The sequence below is a fragment of the Mya arenaria genome, chromosome 16 (assembly GCF_026914265.1).
Source record: "Mya arenaria isolate MELC-2E11 chromosome 16, ASM2691426v1".
NCBI classification, from domain to species: Eukaryota; Metazoa; Mollusca; class Bivalvia; order Myida; family Myidae; genus Mya; species Mya arenaria.
This window is the reverse complement of record NC_069137.1, coordinates 15065311-15085597: the sequence shown is the minus strand read 5'-3', so window position 1 is coordinate 15085597 and position 20287 is coordinate 15065311. Positions and strand designations below refer to the sequence as shown.

At 35.6% G+C, this 20287-nt stretch overlaps 1 protein-coding gene across 1 annotated transcript; it reads right to left on the bottom strand.

Annotated features, from left to right (window-relative positions):
- Positions 1 to 969: 969 nt before the first annotated feature.
- LOC128221215 (uncharacterized) lies at positions 970 to 5135 on the bottom strand. Its single transcript, XM_052929719.1, has 3 exons — positions 5039 to 5135; positions 2120 to 2257; positions 970 to 1455 (listed from the first exon to the last, which is right to left on the bottom strand). Exons 1-3 carry the CDS (start codon positions 5133 to 5135, stop codon positions 1259 to 1261), a joined length of 432 nt encoding a protein of 143 aa, XP_052785679.1. The 3' UTR covers positions 970 to 1258.
- Positions 5136 to 20287: the final 15152 nt, after the last annotated feature.

The window sequence follows — 20287 nt, the reverse complement described above, 5'->3', positions numbered from 1 at the left end:
TTTCGCTTCCCATAGTGTACGTTTAGTTCAGTCTTTGTCTTTCCCTAGTGTACATGTAGTTCAGTCTTTTTTCACTAGTGTACGTCTAGTTCAGTCTTTTTCTTTCCCTAGTGTATGTGTAGTTCAGTGATTGTTTTACCCTAGTGTATGTGTAGTTCAGTCATTGTTTAACCTAGTGTTCAAGAGATTTAAACTAGTCATTTGATACAATTTACTAAGATTCAAACAAATGGCCGATGGCCTTTTACCTCAACTATTTGTCCTTTTTCACTAACGATGCAATAAAAATGGGACGACTTCTCCAATACTGAAATGAACGACTACAAAAACGTCCAGTAGTCGACACCCCGTTCTATGACATTGGGCAAAAGACAGAAACATAGAACAACGAATAAATAGATGTAAAGCTTCTGATGCGTTCACATTCTTCTTAGATTGTAAAATTTATAAACCGATGTAATATAAAAACGCTGTACGTACTGTTCTATCATAAAAATCCACTTCTTTAAATAAATGTTAACATCATTTCGATTTTATTAGATATCTACGACTCTGTTGAAAATTGAAAGGTGAAGAAGGAAACGATCATTTAAAAATTACTATATTTTTGGCCCGCCGACTACTTCATCGACCACAAAGGCACTATAGTTAGGCAAACAAAGTTCTTTCCACTAACACTTAAAACAGAAGGTAGGAAGGCATTACTTTCTCTCGTTCTATTTCTCACGGGATCCTATACCAAACCGACCTATATCAGCATGAATCACTTTTATAATGTTCACTTAAAATGCCGGTCTTTTAATGAAAATTAAATGAATAAAATCCACACCACGGCAAAAATGTGTAGGGTCAGGAGGAAAACAAAATCGGTCGGTCGGGTTAGTGAAACAACACATATTTTTCGCCTTACAATTCTTTGGTTGGAACATTTATTCATAATTAAACAATGTGTTTAAAAACTATGTCATTATGAAAATAGAAAATAACTGTTGAACTCAATAGATTTAGTTATAATTGGCGAATTAAACTATCAATGCATCAACGAAGACGAATACAATCTTAAACAAAGTCTTAGCGATGCACATTTCGTACGATCGCTTTTTCGAATAATCATTTCTGATTATTTATAATAATTATATATATAACTGCAATTCTACTGCACTTCTTCATATGTTATGGAGTCAAAAGTCCTCTGAATAATAATGTGGCACCTCAATGTACACATTAATTCCATGTCATTTTCAGTCAAACCACATTTCTACATCTCAAATAGTTTCAAGAAGATATAAACTAACACGGGAAGTAGATTGAGCATTATTGTTGCCATGGGTCCACGTGTTGCATCGTTACATAAGTCAGTCGTGCATACGCATAGGGTTCCAGAATAAATATCTTCTTCGAATGAATTGCAACCCGTTGTAAGGTCTGTTTCCGTCTCGCAGTCTCGAGCTATCCCTGAAAAAGATTAATAACTGCTAGATCGAGAACTTGTAATGCATTAACCTTAGTCGCATTATATGCTTCATGGAGAACATGGATTTCTCGAAACATGATTTTAAAAATATATGATCGTTATTGCACTAGGAAACATATCACGGTGTTATTTGAATCCAAGATATCTTGGCGATCATGATACCTACACAGAAGAAAACTCTCATATTCTCGCAGTATTTGCATATGAATAACCCCAAAAAATATTTGAAAGAAATAAGCTACAACACCAGGACACCTTAACTTTGCACGGTGAAGTTCCTTGGAAAATGTTCCGTTCCTCCTTCGCGATAAAACGGACAGTGCATCAATTCCGTTCTGTACTTACTTGTTTAATGTACTTGACTCTGGAAACCCGTTCTGCTCTCCCGTTAATTTTGCACAGGCAATGCATCTCGTATAGTGTATTTTGATTCTGGTCTGTCCTCCCTTCACTTAAGAACGGGTCAAATAACCCGGAAATACCTTATTCACTGGTAGTGTGTACTTGTATCCAGACATCCACCATGATATATGTTTAATTTTGAACAGACAGTGCACTCTTATTAATGTATTTTATTCCTTGGCATCCGTTCCGTTCCTTCTTCAACTTAGAATAGACCATTGATTTTGAACAGGGTATTTTTACCTTTCACACCGCTCACCTCTCCCTTTAATGTAAAACAGGAAGTACAATTCTTCTTCACTGTGCCGTCGACAAAAGGATCGTCACAATTCTTGCCATCTGTGATAGTATCGCAGGAATAGCAGGAGATTCCCTGCGCTCCTAAAACAAAATCATGTTTTCAACCATTCCTACACAACTGTATCTTTAACCATGAATGAAAATCGCTGGTTTTCAGCAAAGATTTTATTTACAAAATATATGTTGTACGCGTATTTTATAAACATCCAATTAAATAAAGTTGTTTTTTGAAAGATTAAACTTAATTTCAGTGGAAAGAACATTGGAACGTGTGGATTGAAGTCACGGTTTTTTTTTATCACCATTACATAATTTGTTTAATGACGATGATTACTGTCCGTCAAGGAAAGTAACCCCAGTGCAGTGTGTATTTCCCATAGACACGTGTATCTAACAATCCAGTGTACGTTCACATCTTCTAGAGTGAATATCCCACAAGTTATATTACTCCTTTCTAAATGTCACATTTGACACAGTAAGTTTTAGTTAACAATTATCAACATTTCAATTTACCATGTTGATTTAAACTGTACATCTGTGAAAAACGCCATTTAACAAGCAAGTGCAAATTGCAAGCGTTTATTCACTGTGTATTCGTTGAAAAATAACATAAAGTATATTTGACTTCTGCAAAGACGCATTTTAGGACATTTACAAGAATTAAAAGGGTTAAATTTATCGTTGTGTCCCGATAACTCCAGATATATGTTTACTATACTCGGAAGATCGATTGAGTTGTCTTTTCTCTCCATAGACATACATTGATCTTTCTATATTAGGCCGTAGGCATAATGACAAACAAGCCGCAATAATCGTTACTACATTCATATGTACTTCATTAATATGTAGTATTTTTTTGTCACAAACGGCGACAATTTCATTTTATATTTATCTTTATGTTCATTTGTTACTGGCTTAAGTTTAATTCACACAAGTATGTTTTAAAACTACGAAAAAAATTATTAATCTTTACGACAATGATCGACTCAAATATTATTGCAAAGTGTACTTGTACTGTTACAGTACTGCATTTGCCTTTGCTGCGGAGTTTTATGGACTCGTCAGAAGATTTAGTGTTTGTGCCATAAAATTTCATTAAATTTATCATCATTTACGTTTCTTGTACAAATATGAACACCTTTTTAATAGCACCTGACATATATTGAGTTCAATATAAGACACATAAGCTGCAAATTTTATAATCAATGGAGAAAAATCTATTTGGTATGATGTAAGATTAAAAATAATCATTTAAAAAAATCTTATTCTTTTGTCAATAGGGGTCGAACCGGGATCCTGTGATCTGCTGATGGAGATTTTAAAAACTAGTTACAAATAAAAATGACTATAAAAACAAAATTAACTATTGTTATATAACATATTGTGCTGTCAGCGGGGGTCGAACCGGATCTACTGGCGCAGACTTAAAGAACAACTCTACAGGGAGTTTGCGGTTTGACTAAAATAAAAAATGTATGTACCCTATACGGTTAATTTACAATCGTTTAAGATATGATCTTATCAAGATAATATTCGATCGTTTCTGGCCATGATTACGAACAACCTTAAGTATAAGTCTAGACTCAGACTACGAAAATATTTTGTTTTTCATTTGATAACCAAGAATCATCTTTACTCCATTCGTTTTACAAGAACAAATTTTGAAGAGTTTTACAATTTTAAGCAGCAATAAAATTCAGCAAATCTCAACTAGAATGGAAGTTACTATGAACTCGGAATTTGCTGGTTTGCCAAAGAGGTCTAAATTCAGACATGAGACTATTCCAAGACCTCCAAAAGTAAAAGAAAAATATTTGATCATCGAAAAACTTTGAAAACACTATTGTAAAGAGAAAATAGGGCAATGCCTCAATGCAATCTGTCTAAAGTAATTCGTGTGCAATCAAACGTTGTCAACACTTTTTTTGCCATTGAAACACTTTTTTTTAAATACTAAATATAAATGAAACCTCCTTTTTGTGCTGAATTTAAGAAAATTTTAATGTATACTCTGAAAACACGTTGATTTTGAATTTCCGCTTAGCGCAATCGTTTCTCACCAAGGCGACCCGGGTTCGATTCCCGGCCTGGGCGCATATGAGTTTGGTTTGTAGTCACCAAGCCGGACAAGTGGGTTTCCTCCGGGTACTCCGGTTTCTCCCACAACACATGACCACACTCTCGCCTAACATTGTGCCAACGAGAGTGATTAATGATATAATGTTGTAATAACTTGTTTCACAATCGTTGTTAAAACTAAGCAAGTATATCGTACGCGCTAAGCTTGAACGGACACATTAGTATCATGTTCGCCACGCAGATTTGCAAAATATTTAATATGAAAACACTGCTAACATAATTTGGGTATATAAATAATATGGGATGCTGTTTAACACCTAGGAATCATGTATATCGGCAAAAATAATATATATTTACAATTGAAGTAACACGTTTGTTCGTAGTACGCACATTTGTTGAAGTAATAGGGGATAGATCGCAAAGTGTTTCACCGTGTGAGCACGAAAAGCTATATTTCGCGAGCGCGTTCAGGTGGTGAAATTCACCACTCTCTCACATCGAAACAAATGTTATTCTTTTCTTTTTATGTGCCCCTAAAGGATATAAAATGTGCAATTTCGAATTAAACGCCTGAAAGCATATAAGAAAATTGTTCAATGACTGACTTCAAAATATATCATAATTCCATATAAAGTATTATATTTCCATATAAAGAAAAAAACGTTCACATGTGTTGTATTTACAAATATCAGAGAAGACCAACTTATCATTGTTTTAACATGTTGTGAAAATACCATTTATGGAATATTTCGTTTCATTAAAAAAATGACAATAAAAACTTACCGCTACAAAAGGCTAGCAGAACAACCCAACAAATAATAAGATGTTTCTTAAGTTCCATTTTTCTTAATTTACTTTTTAAATCATACGAAACGTTCATTTGAGCAAGGAATGCGCGTAGAAGATAAGGGACTTTATATACACGAACTCAAGTTACGTCATAAACGGGTTGCACAACTACTGCTTAAGGGGCCACTTATTATTTTATGGCTAAATAAGAGTCATTGTGCAAAAATGTGTCCCATTCTGCCGCCTCTACGGTTGGGATTTTTTTGAGAGGGCTTGTTGTGCCTGTTATTTATTACTGTATTCACTTTTGGTATCACTACGTCAAGTGCTGTCTCCCTATTTTTTCGCTCGTTCAAAGGAGAACGTTATGTTCAAGAAGCCTTGAATTATCAACCTTTGCTATAATGTTCTCAAGATCTCCCAAAACTACAAATTGTTTATAATGATTCATACACACTTCTCTTTGGTAGACGTTTCTTACTGTGGTTAAATAGTATCTATTGCCGCATGGAAAGGTAAAATTTTGAATCACGCTTCCGGCATACAAATATGGCATTAATCATCGTCGGCGTCGTCATCGTCTTGCTCCTTTTTGTCGACTAGTTTTTTTATTCGTATCATCATTATCAGCGGCTGTCGCACCATATTCACAATCAACCTTGTCATCTTTTGTAGACCTTTAAAAGCGTATTCTTCTAAAATTATTTAAATGTGTTTTTAAGCAAGACATGTTTTTTTCATGCGATTACTTTCATGCACAGAAAATACGTTGGAAATATACATGATGTTACATCTTAAGTCGTCGCCTATTAATTCTTTGTTTACAGGCATGGGACTGGTTGACTTCAGTCTACATACAAGTCAAAACAAGGTCTAAGTAACCGTTAAAATAATAAAATCCTAACCATATACAAAATAAACATTCATGTGTACCATCAAACTCTAAACGTTTCATGCAATGGAAAATGCAGTAACCTTCTTGTGTAATGTTGCAGTTGAGAATGGACTGCCCATGCCAGCTGCACCCAGAGAAAGGACCAAGAATGCGCCGGTTGTCCTTAACAGCTCAACCACAAATAACGCTTATGCGCAATCGTTCGCAGAAGCAGACTCTAGTTGAGATGAATTTAAAACATCTTACTTCACTTTATATTCCATTAGTGAGTATATTAGATATATCATACATACTTTGGCATGCTGTGTATGTCTCTCGCAAAAAAAATATGTTTAAATCTCTCCCCAGGCTTCAAACCAGAGGTTGATTTGTAGTCTAATTTGGCAAGCACACTCTGACCATTTAAGAAATTTGGTTTGGTGAGCAATAGTTCATCCATGGTTGTCTGAGGGCCTTATATCTATAAAGGCAGCAGTTTTGGCAGTTGTAAAGATAAGATAGGTAAGATAATCTTTATTTAAAGCCGGCTATGATAAACATAAATAGCACTGGCTGATAGCTATTTTTTGACATAACAGATTATCCAATAAAAAACAAACAAAAGACCTGAACATATTCAAGATCATAATATCACATGTTATTATATTAATGCATAGGTTCCAATAAGATTGTGGCTTCATTATAAAAAAATACCAGATACATCAAAAGTAACAAGATAAAATATAGTTATGATTTAAACACTAGTTCAATGCATTGAGATAATTTAAATGAAGGCAACAGTAAGACACAAATCATGTAATCAAACAACAATACATATTTCAAGTGATAAGAAAGTAGTAAGCGGCTAATAAAAAGCAGTTCAACATAAACGACAGATATTTTACATATATATATACACAATACGACGCTAGAGGTGAAAGTTAACCGTTTTATAAAAATAATTAAAACGAAAAAGAAATTAAGACACTGAAGAAAACACGCATTACGATACATAGATATAAAATAGGTATTAAAGATCCTTTAAAGAGAAGAGAAGTCGCATGTCCTTCACCCATCAAAACTGTTTGATTTGCGATGTCCTGATTTCTCCCTGGCCAGACTGGTTCTGGTTTCAAATGTAGCTTTGACATGGAACAATCTGCCTGCCCTGACAGACTGGGCCACTGAAAGTACAAATATTCAATATGAAACAAGTCACTATCAAATATGTGTTTTCCATACTCACAAAGCAAAACCGAATAGTTTTTGATTAATAGGTTGTCCTAATAAATCATCAGGATGAAACAAGAATCACCTCGCCTATTTTTCTAGAGGACCATGGTAGGCTTGAACGAGGAGTATTTCAGTTTGGATTAACCCTTTTTTTAATATAAATGTTACACTCTAGTTCATTGTATATTAAATCAATGGAGAAGGGGGTTTCACTTTTTACTTGTAAGCCATTTTAACAGAGCTATTATTACTGAACTACGAAATAGTTCACATGGCAATATATATTTCTAAAAGTTTTCATTTACCTGTTCAAGATAGCAACTAGTGTTGACAACTTCAGTATTTTTATTCTGACGTATGTTTTTCTCCATTATTTGAATCAACATAAAGGTTTTGCTTTTGATAATTTACGACTTTTGTTATGAAATTGTAAATTGTGAATTTTATATATCACACATAACATTTAGATGCCTGTGATATCGATCTGGTCTTGAATTCGTAACCTGCTGACATCGAATAATGTTCAATTTCTTTATGTAAGTGTCTGTCGTGGTTTTTATACAAAATATTTAGAGCTAAACTTATTTCTGTTGACTGCGAATTTCATAGATTTCAGAATGAGAACTTCGAACCTGTAGGTACATGTACCTGGCATCCGATTGCTAGAAGATTGCTTGATATCCGGTTAGCGCAGTTGTTATTGCACTCACTTCTCGACAAGTCCCGTCCTGGGTGCATTTGAGTTTGGTCAACAAGCCGGACAAGTGGGTTTTCTCCGTGCACTCCGGTTTCCCCTACAACACAAGACCACAATTTCGCGCATCATCTTGCCAACGAGAGTATTTTAGTATATAAGCTTTCTTCACAATCGTTTTTAGATATATCCCGTTTAAACTGCTAGATGAGGGCAATTGTGATATTGGTATTACAGCTTAAGCGACATGGATATGCGGAATATTTACAATCCAAAACCCCTTACGCCTCATAAATCTACAAATAGTCGACATAAAGGGTTATTGACAATTATCTAGTACCACTCTAACCATAAATCTTTGATCAATTGGCATTTTGAATAGGCTTTATGTCTGACCGACTTTCTAGATTAAATAGGGCTTAGAATGTTGCCTCATATTTTTTCAACATCAAGCTGTTTATATATTAAGACACTAAACAGATGATATATCGTATTTTCAGTGTACATGAGGTTAAACTTTTATTTCAAGGTTGAAAGGCTATATTTATGTCTGAATCGTAATCTGAGTAACAGTCTCACAAATGTGGATACATTGTACACTGTACAGTTCCTACTTGGTGTACTGATTTCCGAAGCATATTTTGCATAGACTCAGAAATTGTAACACGTTATTTAGGTTAGCCACATACATGTTCCTCATGATATAGGTACCAACTTGCTGGGAACATTTTGTTACGGTTATAGACAATGTTATAAAAATCATACATTAAAAAAAACAGAAAAATATGCACCGTCTCACTGGGCGCTGCCATTATTTAGTTGTAAAATAATAATGTTTTCTTAGATGTGTAAATTGCATACCACATGTACTTCAAAAGAGCAGTGAGATAATATGACATATTTGGAACTGTGACAATTAGCTGTTGTTTTTTCACAACGGCTATTAACATCATCATTTTATGTAAAAACGACTCTGTTTATATCAGTTTCCATACGTCGTTCAATTGCACTAACCAGTGCCGATTCAGTGTTTGGAAAAAATACGTTTCAGATATACGGGGCAATTCATACAACATACTTTATATGTCCTATCAGCTTGAGTTCCTCTGACACAGCATATCATATATCTATAATGATAGCCATATTTGAACAAATATATCTTCAAGAGAGTTACAACTTCTTTCAAAGAAATAAAAACAATGATTAACTTAGGCCTTCTTTAATTCAATGTACACAATGATGTAGGGCTTCTTAAGTGTTTACATTTGTCTTACATAGCGATAGCGATATTTATACGCCTCTATTTGGGTTGTTAATATTTGTATTATAAAATGAAAAACAAAGTTATAAATTATGAAAAGCTGTTTGTACTGTACATTTCTATACTTTACACTATTTCATTTTCTATAGATATTTATTAAATGTGACAACGAAAAGGCTGAGTAAGATGAAGTCGCTTACTTTTATACTCTACGTGTAATGTGCTTATTTGTAGGCGTTTTGTGTACAAGTTTCTTAAAGATGCAACTCCCAAGTAATATGTACCACGGTTAATACAGTTGTTTAAATTTACCGAAAAGGATTAATAAATAAATGTTTTTATGAAGGATACCGTGAATAATTTGAAAGAAAGGTGCAGAAAAACACGGTATTTCTACCTAATGAGATGATGATTGATCACTGTAGATCTTTGAGGACATATCAGTAAGTTAATATTTGTGCGTTTTCAAGTATTAAAAACACGCCATCGACGACAAAGGCATGCCATCGACGACAAAGACATGCCATCAACGGCATTGGCACACCAAAGATGACGTAGACTTGTCATCGACGACTAAGACATGCCCTCGACGACTACGACATGCCATCGACAATAATCAAATGCCATCGACGACAAAGACATGCCAGCGACGACTACGACATGCCATCGACAATAATCAAATGCCAATGACGACAAAGACATGCCAGCGACGACTACGACATGCCATCGACAACAATCAAATGCCATCGACGACTAAGACATGCCATCGACAATTATCAAATGCCATCGACGACAAAGACATGCCAGCGACGACAGAGACATGAAATCGACGACAAAGAAATAACGGTAAAGGGGAACAATTCCTCATTTTTTTCGAAAGACAAACAAGCTAAAATATACTAGACACGGGCGAAATAATATGTGTTTCATAAAAAGTTATTTATTTACAGGAACAGTTGGGTTCTAAAGATCTAGTAGAAAATGACGTAAACATACCTATCAATAAACAATCAATTAAAGGAGAAGAATATAAACTAAAACATATGTCTCTGTTTATTCTCTGCGTTCTTTACAGTTTATTCCGCCAACATGTTCATGACGAGAGCAGCAGACACTGGAAGTAGAAAAATCACCACTGTTGCTATGGATACACGCGATGACGTGTTACATTATTCAGTCGTGCAGACGCAAACATCAAAAGACAAGCCCTCTAAAGTCCTGTGATAACAACCCGTGGTAATATTTTCATCCGTTTCACAGATTCGACCGAGCCCTGAAAGAGAGTAAGAGCTAGACTTGGTCACAAATTCACAAGATAAAAGAACACCAAAATATCGCTAACATGTTTTAATCTGTTCACAAATCATATGTTTTATCAGTATAATAAAATAAGTTAATTATAAATATGCATTAAATAATTTTGCATCAGCGTATATTGTTCTCCTTTTTGGTGTTCGCAAATATTTGTGGGCCAATGACAATGGAGGATTTACCCTTTTTATTGTAGCTCCATATCATGTAGAGCAGATTTGACGGTAATGCAAACGCGTTTTTTTTTCGAAGAGAGTATTTTGTCGATATACATGATTTGGTAAAATCGTCTGGTTTTCAATGATCGCTCTGCGCATGCGGGAAGTAACTATGATTGACAGTTAAGGGTGTCTTTTTCTGGAGGAAGCTTACCTCATGAACCAGAATCTTAAATATATGTGTAATCAGCTATCAAACCTTATGCACCAATCAATTATAACCACGGCCCCTGCAAAGTCCGAGGAATAGCGGGTACTTTTTCATTATCGGTCCAGCAAAGTCCGGGTAAAATCTTCGCCCTGCAGCGACAAACTGCTGGTAAAATCCCCGCCAAATTTCCCCCGCACCCCAGGGACCCTAGGTAAGGCCCATTCCCCGCTGTTAATGGCGCGAAGACAAGACCACCGCACTCACCAGGCACTGTGGAAGGTAAACATACGGCCCATTTCCCCGGCAATCCTCGCTATACCCACGGAAATGGGGGGCGTGGTTACAATCGACTGGTGCATTTCTATACAGATATATATTTTAAAGCTGCAGTCTCACAGATTGACCCTTTTGGCATTTTTTTTGCATTGAAAGGAGTCGAATTCTGCGTAAATGACTAGAAACCACACAAAAAGACTGTGAACGAATATCAGATTACAGTTCTTCATATTTACGGTCACAGATTGATGTTTTATTGCTAAAAGCGTTACGAACGCTTATTTAAAAAAAAAATACGTTTATCTGCAGTTTTCCAAACATTTGAGATCTGTTCTTATTGTCAGCTATCTTATTCAACTGAAATGATCAGATTAATGTCAAAATCAACTGAATCTGAAACAAAAATTAAACGAAAAGTCAAAACTGTCTATCTGTGAGAATGTAGCATTAAACAGCTTATTTACCTTTGACACAGTCCTGTTTCCCCCTCAACTTTAAGTAAGCCGTACAATTCGGAACTACTTTGACATCGACAAACGGGTCGTCACAGTTCTTTCCGTCTGTGATTATGCCGCAGGAGTAGCAGGAAATAACATTACTTTGTGGAACTAATGGTTTAACATATTTCTCAACCTTTTACCCAGTGAGCTCCCTTGACAATCTATTACAAAGAGCTCCCTTGACAAATTCCTACTCAGTCATCTCCCTTGACAATATCCTAACCAGTTATAATTGAAAACCGCCTACCAAGTAATCTCCCTTGAACATATTATACACTGTGATCTCCCGTGACAATCATCCACCCAGTGATCTTCCTTGACAATCTCCTATCCAGTGATCTCCCTTGACAATCTATTACGCAGTGATCCCCATTGACAAACTTCTACTTAGTTATCTCCCTTGACAATCTCCTTCCCAGTGAACTCCATGGATGATCTTTTACCCAGTGATATCCCATGACAATCTCCTACCCAGTGATCTCCCTTGACAATCTCCTACCCAGTGATCTCCCTTGACAATCTCCTACCCAGTGATCTCCCTTGACAATCTCCAAACCAGTGATCTACCTTGACAATATAACTCAGGCTACCTTGACAATCTCCTATATAGTGATCTCCCCTGACAATATCATACCCAGTGATCTCCCTTGACAATCTCCAACCCAGTGATCTCCCTTGACAATCTCCAACCCAGTGATCTACCTTTACAATATCCTACACAGTGATCTCCCTTGCCAATCTCCTACCCAGTGATCTCCCTTGACAATCTCTAGCCCAGTGACCTCCCTTGTCAATCTCCAACCCAGTGATCTACCTTGACAATTTAACCCAGGCTACCTTGACAATCTCCTACATAGTGATCTCCCTTTACAATCTCCTACCCAGTGATCTCCCTTGAAAATCTCCAACCCAGTGATCTACTTTGACAATGTAAACCAGGCTACCTTGACAATCCCCTACACAGTAATCTCCCTTGACAATCTCCTACCCAGTGATCTCCCTTGAAAATCTCCTACCCGGTGACCTCCCTTGATCTCCTACACATTGGTCTCCCTTGACAATCTCCTACCCGGTGATATCCCTAAACAATATTCTACACAGTGATCTCCCTTGACAATCTCCTACACAGTGATCTTTTTTGACAATCTCCTAACCAGTGATCTCCCTTGACAATCTCATACACAGTTAATTCCCTTGACAATCTCCTACACAGTGGTCTCCATTGACAATCTCCTACCCAGCGGTCTCCCTTGACAATCTCCTACACAGTGATCTCCCTTGACAATCTCCTACTCAGTGATCGCTCTTGACCATTTCCATGGATTTGACGTTAAAGAGGGCGGGGTGGGGCTGGGGGGAACTTAGAGTGTAACCTTTTGACTTTGACTTGCACAACTCCTTAAGAACTGAAATTGATTTTGTTTAAAATGTTGGCAGTGAGTTGGAAGTACTTCCCTAAGTACATTTGAACAATTTCTAGTCCGAAATGGTGCATATTTGGCGTGTTTTATTACTTTGATTTTCCTTTATTGAAATAAAAAAAACTTTTAGGGAGAGACACGCGCCGGGTGCACCCACTATCCCTCCGGTTCCGCAATTGATAACTTGATCCCCCCCCCATCTCATCCACAAAAAATGGCTGCAGAATTAATTAGAAGGTTTCAAAAGGTTTATTGCATGCAATTCATAATTCATTGCTGAAATCGTTAATAGAGACACACTCACAGGTCATAAGTGAGTATGTATCTTCAAGGTATGTCATGTAAAAATAATAATTTCACCTTGCCATTAATAATCATATTCAAGTGTGATGACTTAAAGCTGCACTGTCTCAGATTGACATTTTTGACATTATTTAGTTTTTGTCTCAGAATCAGCTGGTTTAGTACAAATGCCTGTAACTAATTTATATAAGATAACTCGCAATAGAACAGATCTCAATTGCTTAGGGGAACTGTCGAAATTTCATTTTTCTTAAAGCGTTAGGAACATTTTTGGCAAAAAAAATAAGTCGTAAATTTACGTAAATAAGAAAAATCTGCGAATTGATCTTTTGTTAGCAGTCCTATATCACTAGGTTGGTTCATTCCAAGACAAAAAAATAAGTCAAAATGGCCAATCTGTGAGAGTGTAGCTTTAAATCCCCTTATAATTTAGGTATTATCCAAAAAGGCACAATATATAGGTTTATGCGAAAATTACTTTTAACACATTTGACTTTAATGATCAAAACAAAAAAAAACTCAAAATGATTTATGTATTTTTCAAAAAATAGGAGCCTTTATAAACAAATTGTTTTAATAAATAGCTACGTGGCCATCAATTAAATTAAAAGAGCGCGAAATTAAACATTAACATAAAAATACATTTTAAAAAATCAAACAAATCTCAATACAGGGTGAGGACTCACGTGACTTAAATGGGTTCAGTTTGATAAATTTAGTACCTTTATTATCAAAAATGAAATACTAGTATACATCGTTTTCAACTGACAATACTTAAAATGCCAGGGGAAGCTAAACATTCAGTTAGAAATGTAAGTCCAACAAATATTATTTCATATTTTAAAAAGGGTGATTTTAAAACGACAAATCGTATCATGAATTTCAAATAGGATCAAAGGATAGGCTTGTCTTTGAGTACTGATAGTGTGCTTCATTTTTAGAAAAAATATTAGGGGTATATTTTCGGAAAATGTAGTTTGGACTATTTATAGAACACACTACTTAAGTATCCGAGTTGAATTTCGTTTGTAATATTAAAGATGCACTCTTACTCCAGGTAAGATTCACCACAATTAATAATATTGTTTTAATATTCCGAAAAGAATGAATAAATGTCGAATTCAATGGTTCTTATGGAGGATACCGAGTTTAATTTGAAAGAAATGACTATAAAACACGGTATTTCTACCTTATGAGACTATAGTAGATCACAGCAACTCTTTTCACATTTCATTTGATATTTTTTACGCATTCTGCTATTAAAAACACGGTTACAATCGTGTTATCAGTAATAAATATTTTCCATCAATACATTTTTTAGTTAGTAGTTAAAGTTTATCAGTCAAAATTGATGTTTGTATGTATTGATTTGGCCTAAAAAAATGTCCGTTTCGGGTAACCCGACCCTACCTATAAAAATGCGCCGACCCTAACTATTTTTTTCCGTTCTGAGCAAAAAAAATATTCGTTATCGAATAAAGAGTTACGAAGGGCGGATACATGCAGATTTTAATCAGAATTATTGTTTATATGATAAAACAAAGTCAGGCAATGACAGTAATGTAGGAAAGACTGCCATGTGCAAGAAAACACTCTGAACTTACGACAGATTTTGAGAAAAAAATAAAAAAAATACCTACCCTACCTAGAAATTTTGGGAAGGTTACCCTAAACAAACAATTTTTTGGCCTTTTGAATAAGAGTGTCACCCTAATGCCATGAGCGATTGAAATAACAAACTTGTGTTAGCATGTTGGATCGCTCTAAATTTTTCAGGCCAAACTTTAAATCACACATGTGCTTATTGTTAAAGGATAATTTTATCGATACATTAACTTCACAAAAAAGCCATGTGCTATACGTAATAGATAGATGACATGAATTAAAATCTTAAAGTGACACTCTTATTCAAAATCAATGCATAAACATGGATAACAAACATCAATTTTGACTGATAAACATTTAACTACTTACTAAATAATACGTTTATGGAAAATATTAATTACTGATAACAACATTGTAACATTGTATTTAATAGCAGATAGCGCCAAAAATATTAAATGAATAGTGAATGCTAAAAGATTTACTGTGATCTACTATCCTCCCATAAGGTAGAAATACCGTGTGTTCTACACATTTCTTTCAAATTAAACGCAGTTTTCGTCATACGAACCATTGTTTTCGACATTTATCAATCTTTTATGGTATATTAAAACAATTGCATTAAATATGAATATTAAATCTTATTTGGGAGTAAGAGTGCATCTTTAATGATTAAGAAAGGGGAGGAGTGAATGAAGCGAACAGAGAGTCGGATGAGTGGCAGTTGGCGAACCTTTAAGCATCCGCGAAAGTTCAAATCCTTTATGATTAAGTCTAGTACTTATTGATTGCTTATCTGCAATTTCAAAAATGTAGGTTGTTCTAAATAATGCACTAGTCATTTGTAACCATGGCGCCCCCAGGTCCGAGGGTATACCGTGGATAACCAGGGAAATGGACCGTGTTTTTACCTTCCAGGTGGCCCGGCAGTGCCGGGTGAATGCGGTGGTTTCGTCTTCGCACAAAATATAGCGGGGAATGGGCCTTACTTAGGGTTCTTGGGCTGCGGGGGCATTTGGTAGGGATTTTAACATCAGTTCGTCCCCACAGGGCGGAGATTTTACCCGGGGTTGGCTGGACCGTAAGTCAATGTCTCCGCTATTCCCCGGACCGGGGGGGGGGCGTGGTAACAATTGACTGTTGCATAACAAGTCTTGATAAAGTAAACATTAGATGACATGAAGTAAGATTTTAATGAATAAGAATGGGCGGAGTAAAGGTAGCAAACGAGCCCTCCTTAATCATAAAGATTTTAATTCAGGTAATCTAACTAACTTAGAATACAACATCATGGGCTGACACATTGTCAACCCAAAATCTGACGCAAGGATTGTGTATCGGATGAGTGGCAGTAGGCGGACCGTGAACGTTGAAATTCTAAAATGATTAAGCCTAGTACCTAGTAGGTTGTACTCTAGTGTTGCAATGAAATATTTCCTCAACAATAAGCACATATGTGACTTCAAGATTGGCCTGAAAAATTAGAACATCAACTTTTCAAAAAAAGCCATGCTGTACTTTGTAAAACAAGTCAAGTCAAGCAATAATCATGAAATATACATGGGTTGTTATAATATAAATATTGGAACTTTGAATATAAAAGTCTCGATAACTACGACCCCATATTTTAAAAATGCATACATGATATTAACGTCAGAGATAACACGATGATCAAAAATTGATCGTTAGCTATTGAGGTCGCTGATAAACGGTAGCATTATATTGGAATCGAGTGTCGCTATCAGGGGCGGTTCCAGGATTTAACGTTAGAGGGGGGCGAAACTGAGGGGCGTAACCTTTTGACCTGCGCCCCTCCTTAAGAAACGAAATTAAAGTGTTGGCAGGGTTGCTTTGGGGTACACGCCTAGGAAAATGTTAAAAAAGTATAGTCGGGAATGGTTCATTTTGGGCGTATCTTATTACTTTCTTTCTACTATATTAAAGTAAACATGGGCGATTTAAGGGGGGTGTGCGCCGGTTGAACCCCTTGATCCGCTAGTGACTATGTGGTTGTATTCTCTAAGAACAAAATAATGTTGTCAAATAGCACTATAAATATCATAAATTATATTGTTTAAGCTAAAAAACTCAAGCTTATCATTAGATTACTTCTGACTAACTATATACAACAGAAGAATTTCCTTTCGTGTTCATTCATCGTGCAAAGTACACTTATGAACAGTTAGATGCAGTTTTTTTAAAGACTTCTTATAAAGTTCAAATAAAAACAAACTTTTTATTTCAATTCTATATCAAACAATAATCGAAACGGCTTTTAACCCATTATTTCAGATGGTCGATGGTGAGATTTATCAATCTTTAGTTAACAATCTTATAATGGCATCCTTTAAATTCCTAATTTCTTTCAGGACCTGTTCGGCATTCCACGCCTCAAAAGCGATACTACCAGCGCGCTAACATTAACCTCATGTTCACATACTCAAAATCTTTTTATACACTTTTCTTATATAAATGAACGTGGTAAATAAATGAATAGGGGAACTTTTGACATTCCTCGTCACAAAAATATATACACCTTCCCACCACACACACACGCGCGCGCGCACGCACGCACGCACGCACACACACACACACTTAGTTACATTTCGCATACAAATAAACTCAAATGATAACATTTTCCAAAAAACATGTTGGAAAACTTTACTTATATAAAAAAATGTATTATCATATTTAAGAAAATAGGATGATAATACATACAAATTAAAAATCAGTAGAAAAAAAGAGGAGAGTGATAGAAAGTAAAAACTGATTTTCGAACCAGTCGTATTGAGGCATTCGACATGTAAAGATATTTTCCATTACTCCCAGGGTATTCTTACAAATATGAACTCAAATTTAATACGTATTTCAAGAATGGAACTTGATTGGATATAAAAAAATAAATTTGATAAACCTAAGTGAGTGAGAACAATTAATTTTGTCGACCCTCTACAGCTCAACCCCCGCAAAAAATACTCCTTCAATATTGTCCCCAACTCCTCAAATAAAGTCTTGATAATATTAAATCATATTGACCTTAAATCTACTTGCGTTATAAAACATACAATTGTAAAATATTGTGCATTTTATATTTATTTTTAAAGATTAATTTTATGTTTCGTAGCCTCATTTCAATATTTGATGACTTGTTCATTTAAATATGACTTCATTAGAATATTTGTCCATTCTGAAATTAAGTACCTGAATGCATTGTGTGTTAATGGTTAATGGCTGAATAATGATATTTGCTAAAAAACTCATAATCGTTTCCAAACTTTACAAAATTAATAAAATTTGAATAAGTGGCCGTAACACCGTATCGATAATCAATGCTCAAAAGTCAAGTATGCTTAATGTAACGAGCGATTTGATTGGTCGACGAAAATATCAGGAAAATGATATATTTATACATGTATTTTTGCACTCGAATTTGCAGCGATTGCATCAGAGTTTAAGATTTATCATTATCGAACCTCTGATAAATAAGAATGCATTCTTATAGAACTCTTATTTTTCAAAAATCCAGACCTAAAAATCAGCATTTTAAAATACAAGATAACAGCAGGAATGCGAAGTGATTTAAACGATGTTTAAACTTGTCAGATATCGTTTTTCGAAAACGATGTTAAAACTAATTTACTCATATTTTTGGAAAATGCAAAAATTTGAGATAACCAACTTGTAGCGCATTTATGTCCTTATCTTGCTTTTCAACCACCTCAACACTATGTGCCTTCCGAAATGTTATGTCAAATGAAATAATGCTATCATCCATGTTATATCTATGGGTTAAGATAAATTCTGTATTGACAATACTTAACTTGTTACATGAAAACGTTCTCTCCGCTTTGATCTGTATTTTACCAAGGTCATTAATTGAGTTTTAAAAGCGTTTAATTGATAGAATTACCGTATTCAATACATGTAACCAGGAGTTCACATAACTCGGATTTCCTATGGCGGTACAGATAAAATTCAAGCTATTGAATTTAATGTAGTGGATCAATGATTCTTTTGTTTCCAAAGTAATGCACCAGTCAATTGTAACCACGGTCATCCAGGTCCGGAGAATAGCCGGGACTTTGACTTTTGGTCCAGCCAACCCCGGGTAAAATCCCCGCCCTGTGGGGACGAACTGATGGTTAAACCCCGGCCAAATGCCACCGCCTCCCAGAGGCTTTATATAAGGCCCAATCTCCGCTAAATTTGGCGCTATGACAAAACCACCGCGGTCACCCGGTCCTGCGGGGGCACCTTGAAAGTAAAAACACGGCCCTTTTCCCCGGCTATCCCCGGTATACCTCGGACCTGGGGGGGGGGGGCGTGGTAACAGTTGACTGGTGCATAATGTGTGTATATTAAAACGGTACAATTTTGTTTGTACTGGTGGAATTAGCTTGGAAAAAAACAGAATATTTATAATTCCGGGCTTCAACTAAAAGCCAATTCGTTGTACTTATAAAACAGTTTGATCGAAGAACATGTTAAATCCCGATCCATATTCTATATGAAAGGCGCCTTGCAACAGCAAAGCTACCAATTTCATAGCTTGCTGCTTGGTCAGCATCCGGCAATCTCAGAACAAGCTCCTATTTTTGATCGAACCTTCGACCTTTCGCTTCGTTTTCGGGCGCCCTAACTACGCAGTCAGGGAAGGGATATACATGGAAAACCACTCCTCCATTCGAAATGCAGTCCATTGATAACAAACTCGTTTGAATACTTTTCAATGGTTCATATGTAGCCTAATGCTAGGCCAATATTTCAAATCCAGGGCCCATATTAACTCATGTCTTTCTAGAGTAGATAATTTTGAGAGTCAGACTTAGACTAAGCAAAGCAAAAGTTTATTGTTATTGTATAAGATGATATGACCGGAGCAAGATGGACAAAATGGCTGTATATGTTATAAAAAAATAAGTTCTAAAATCATTCCGAACACCTCGGCCATTTTCCTTCGGTAACAATCTCCGACGTATATGGACGGTTTACAATGTCAGAAATCTTAACATTTAACTACACTGCATGTAGATCGCGTAGTAATTTTAATTAAGCAGTTACACTTAATGACTCTACTCTTGGAATTCTTATTTATTTGTGCAATAAAACCATTAATTTACAATCAATTTAAACTCAGTAATACCAAAATACACGTGAAATCACTACCATTAATTAAAAAATACGAACTACTTCTACTGATGCACCGGGAAACATCCAAGGTTGTTTTTTATGGAAAATGGCCGAAGTTTTCCGAATGTTCTAAAATATGTAAGTGAATTAGGCCCAGAACTTTTAGTATTTTGTCTGTTTACCGCCGTAAGTTCAAACCCTACCAAGGACACAAACCAATTTCAGTTTACTTTAACATTTAAAAAAACATGTTTCCCATACATTGTTCG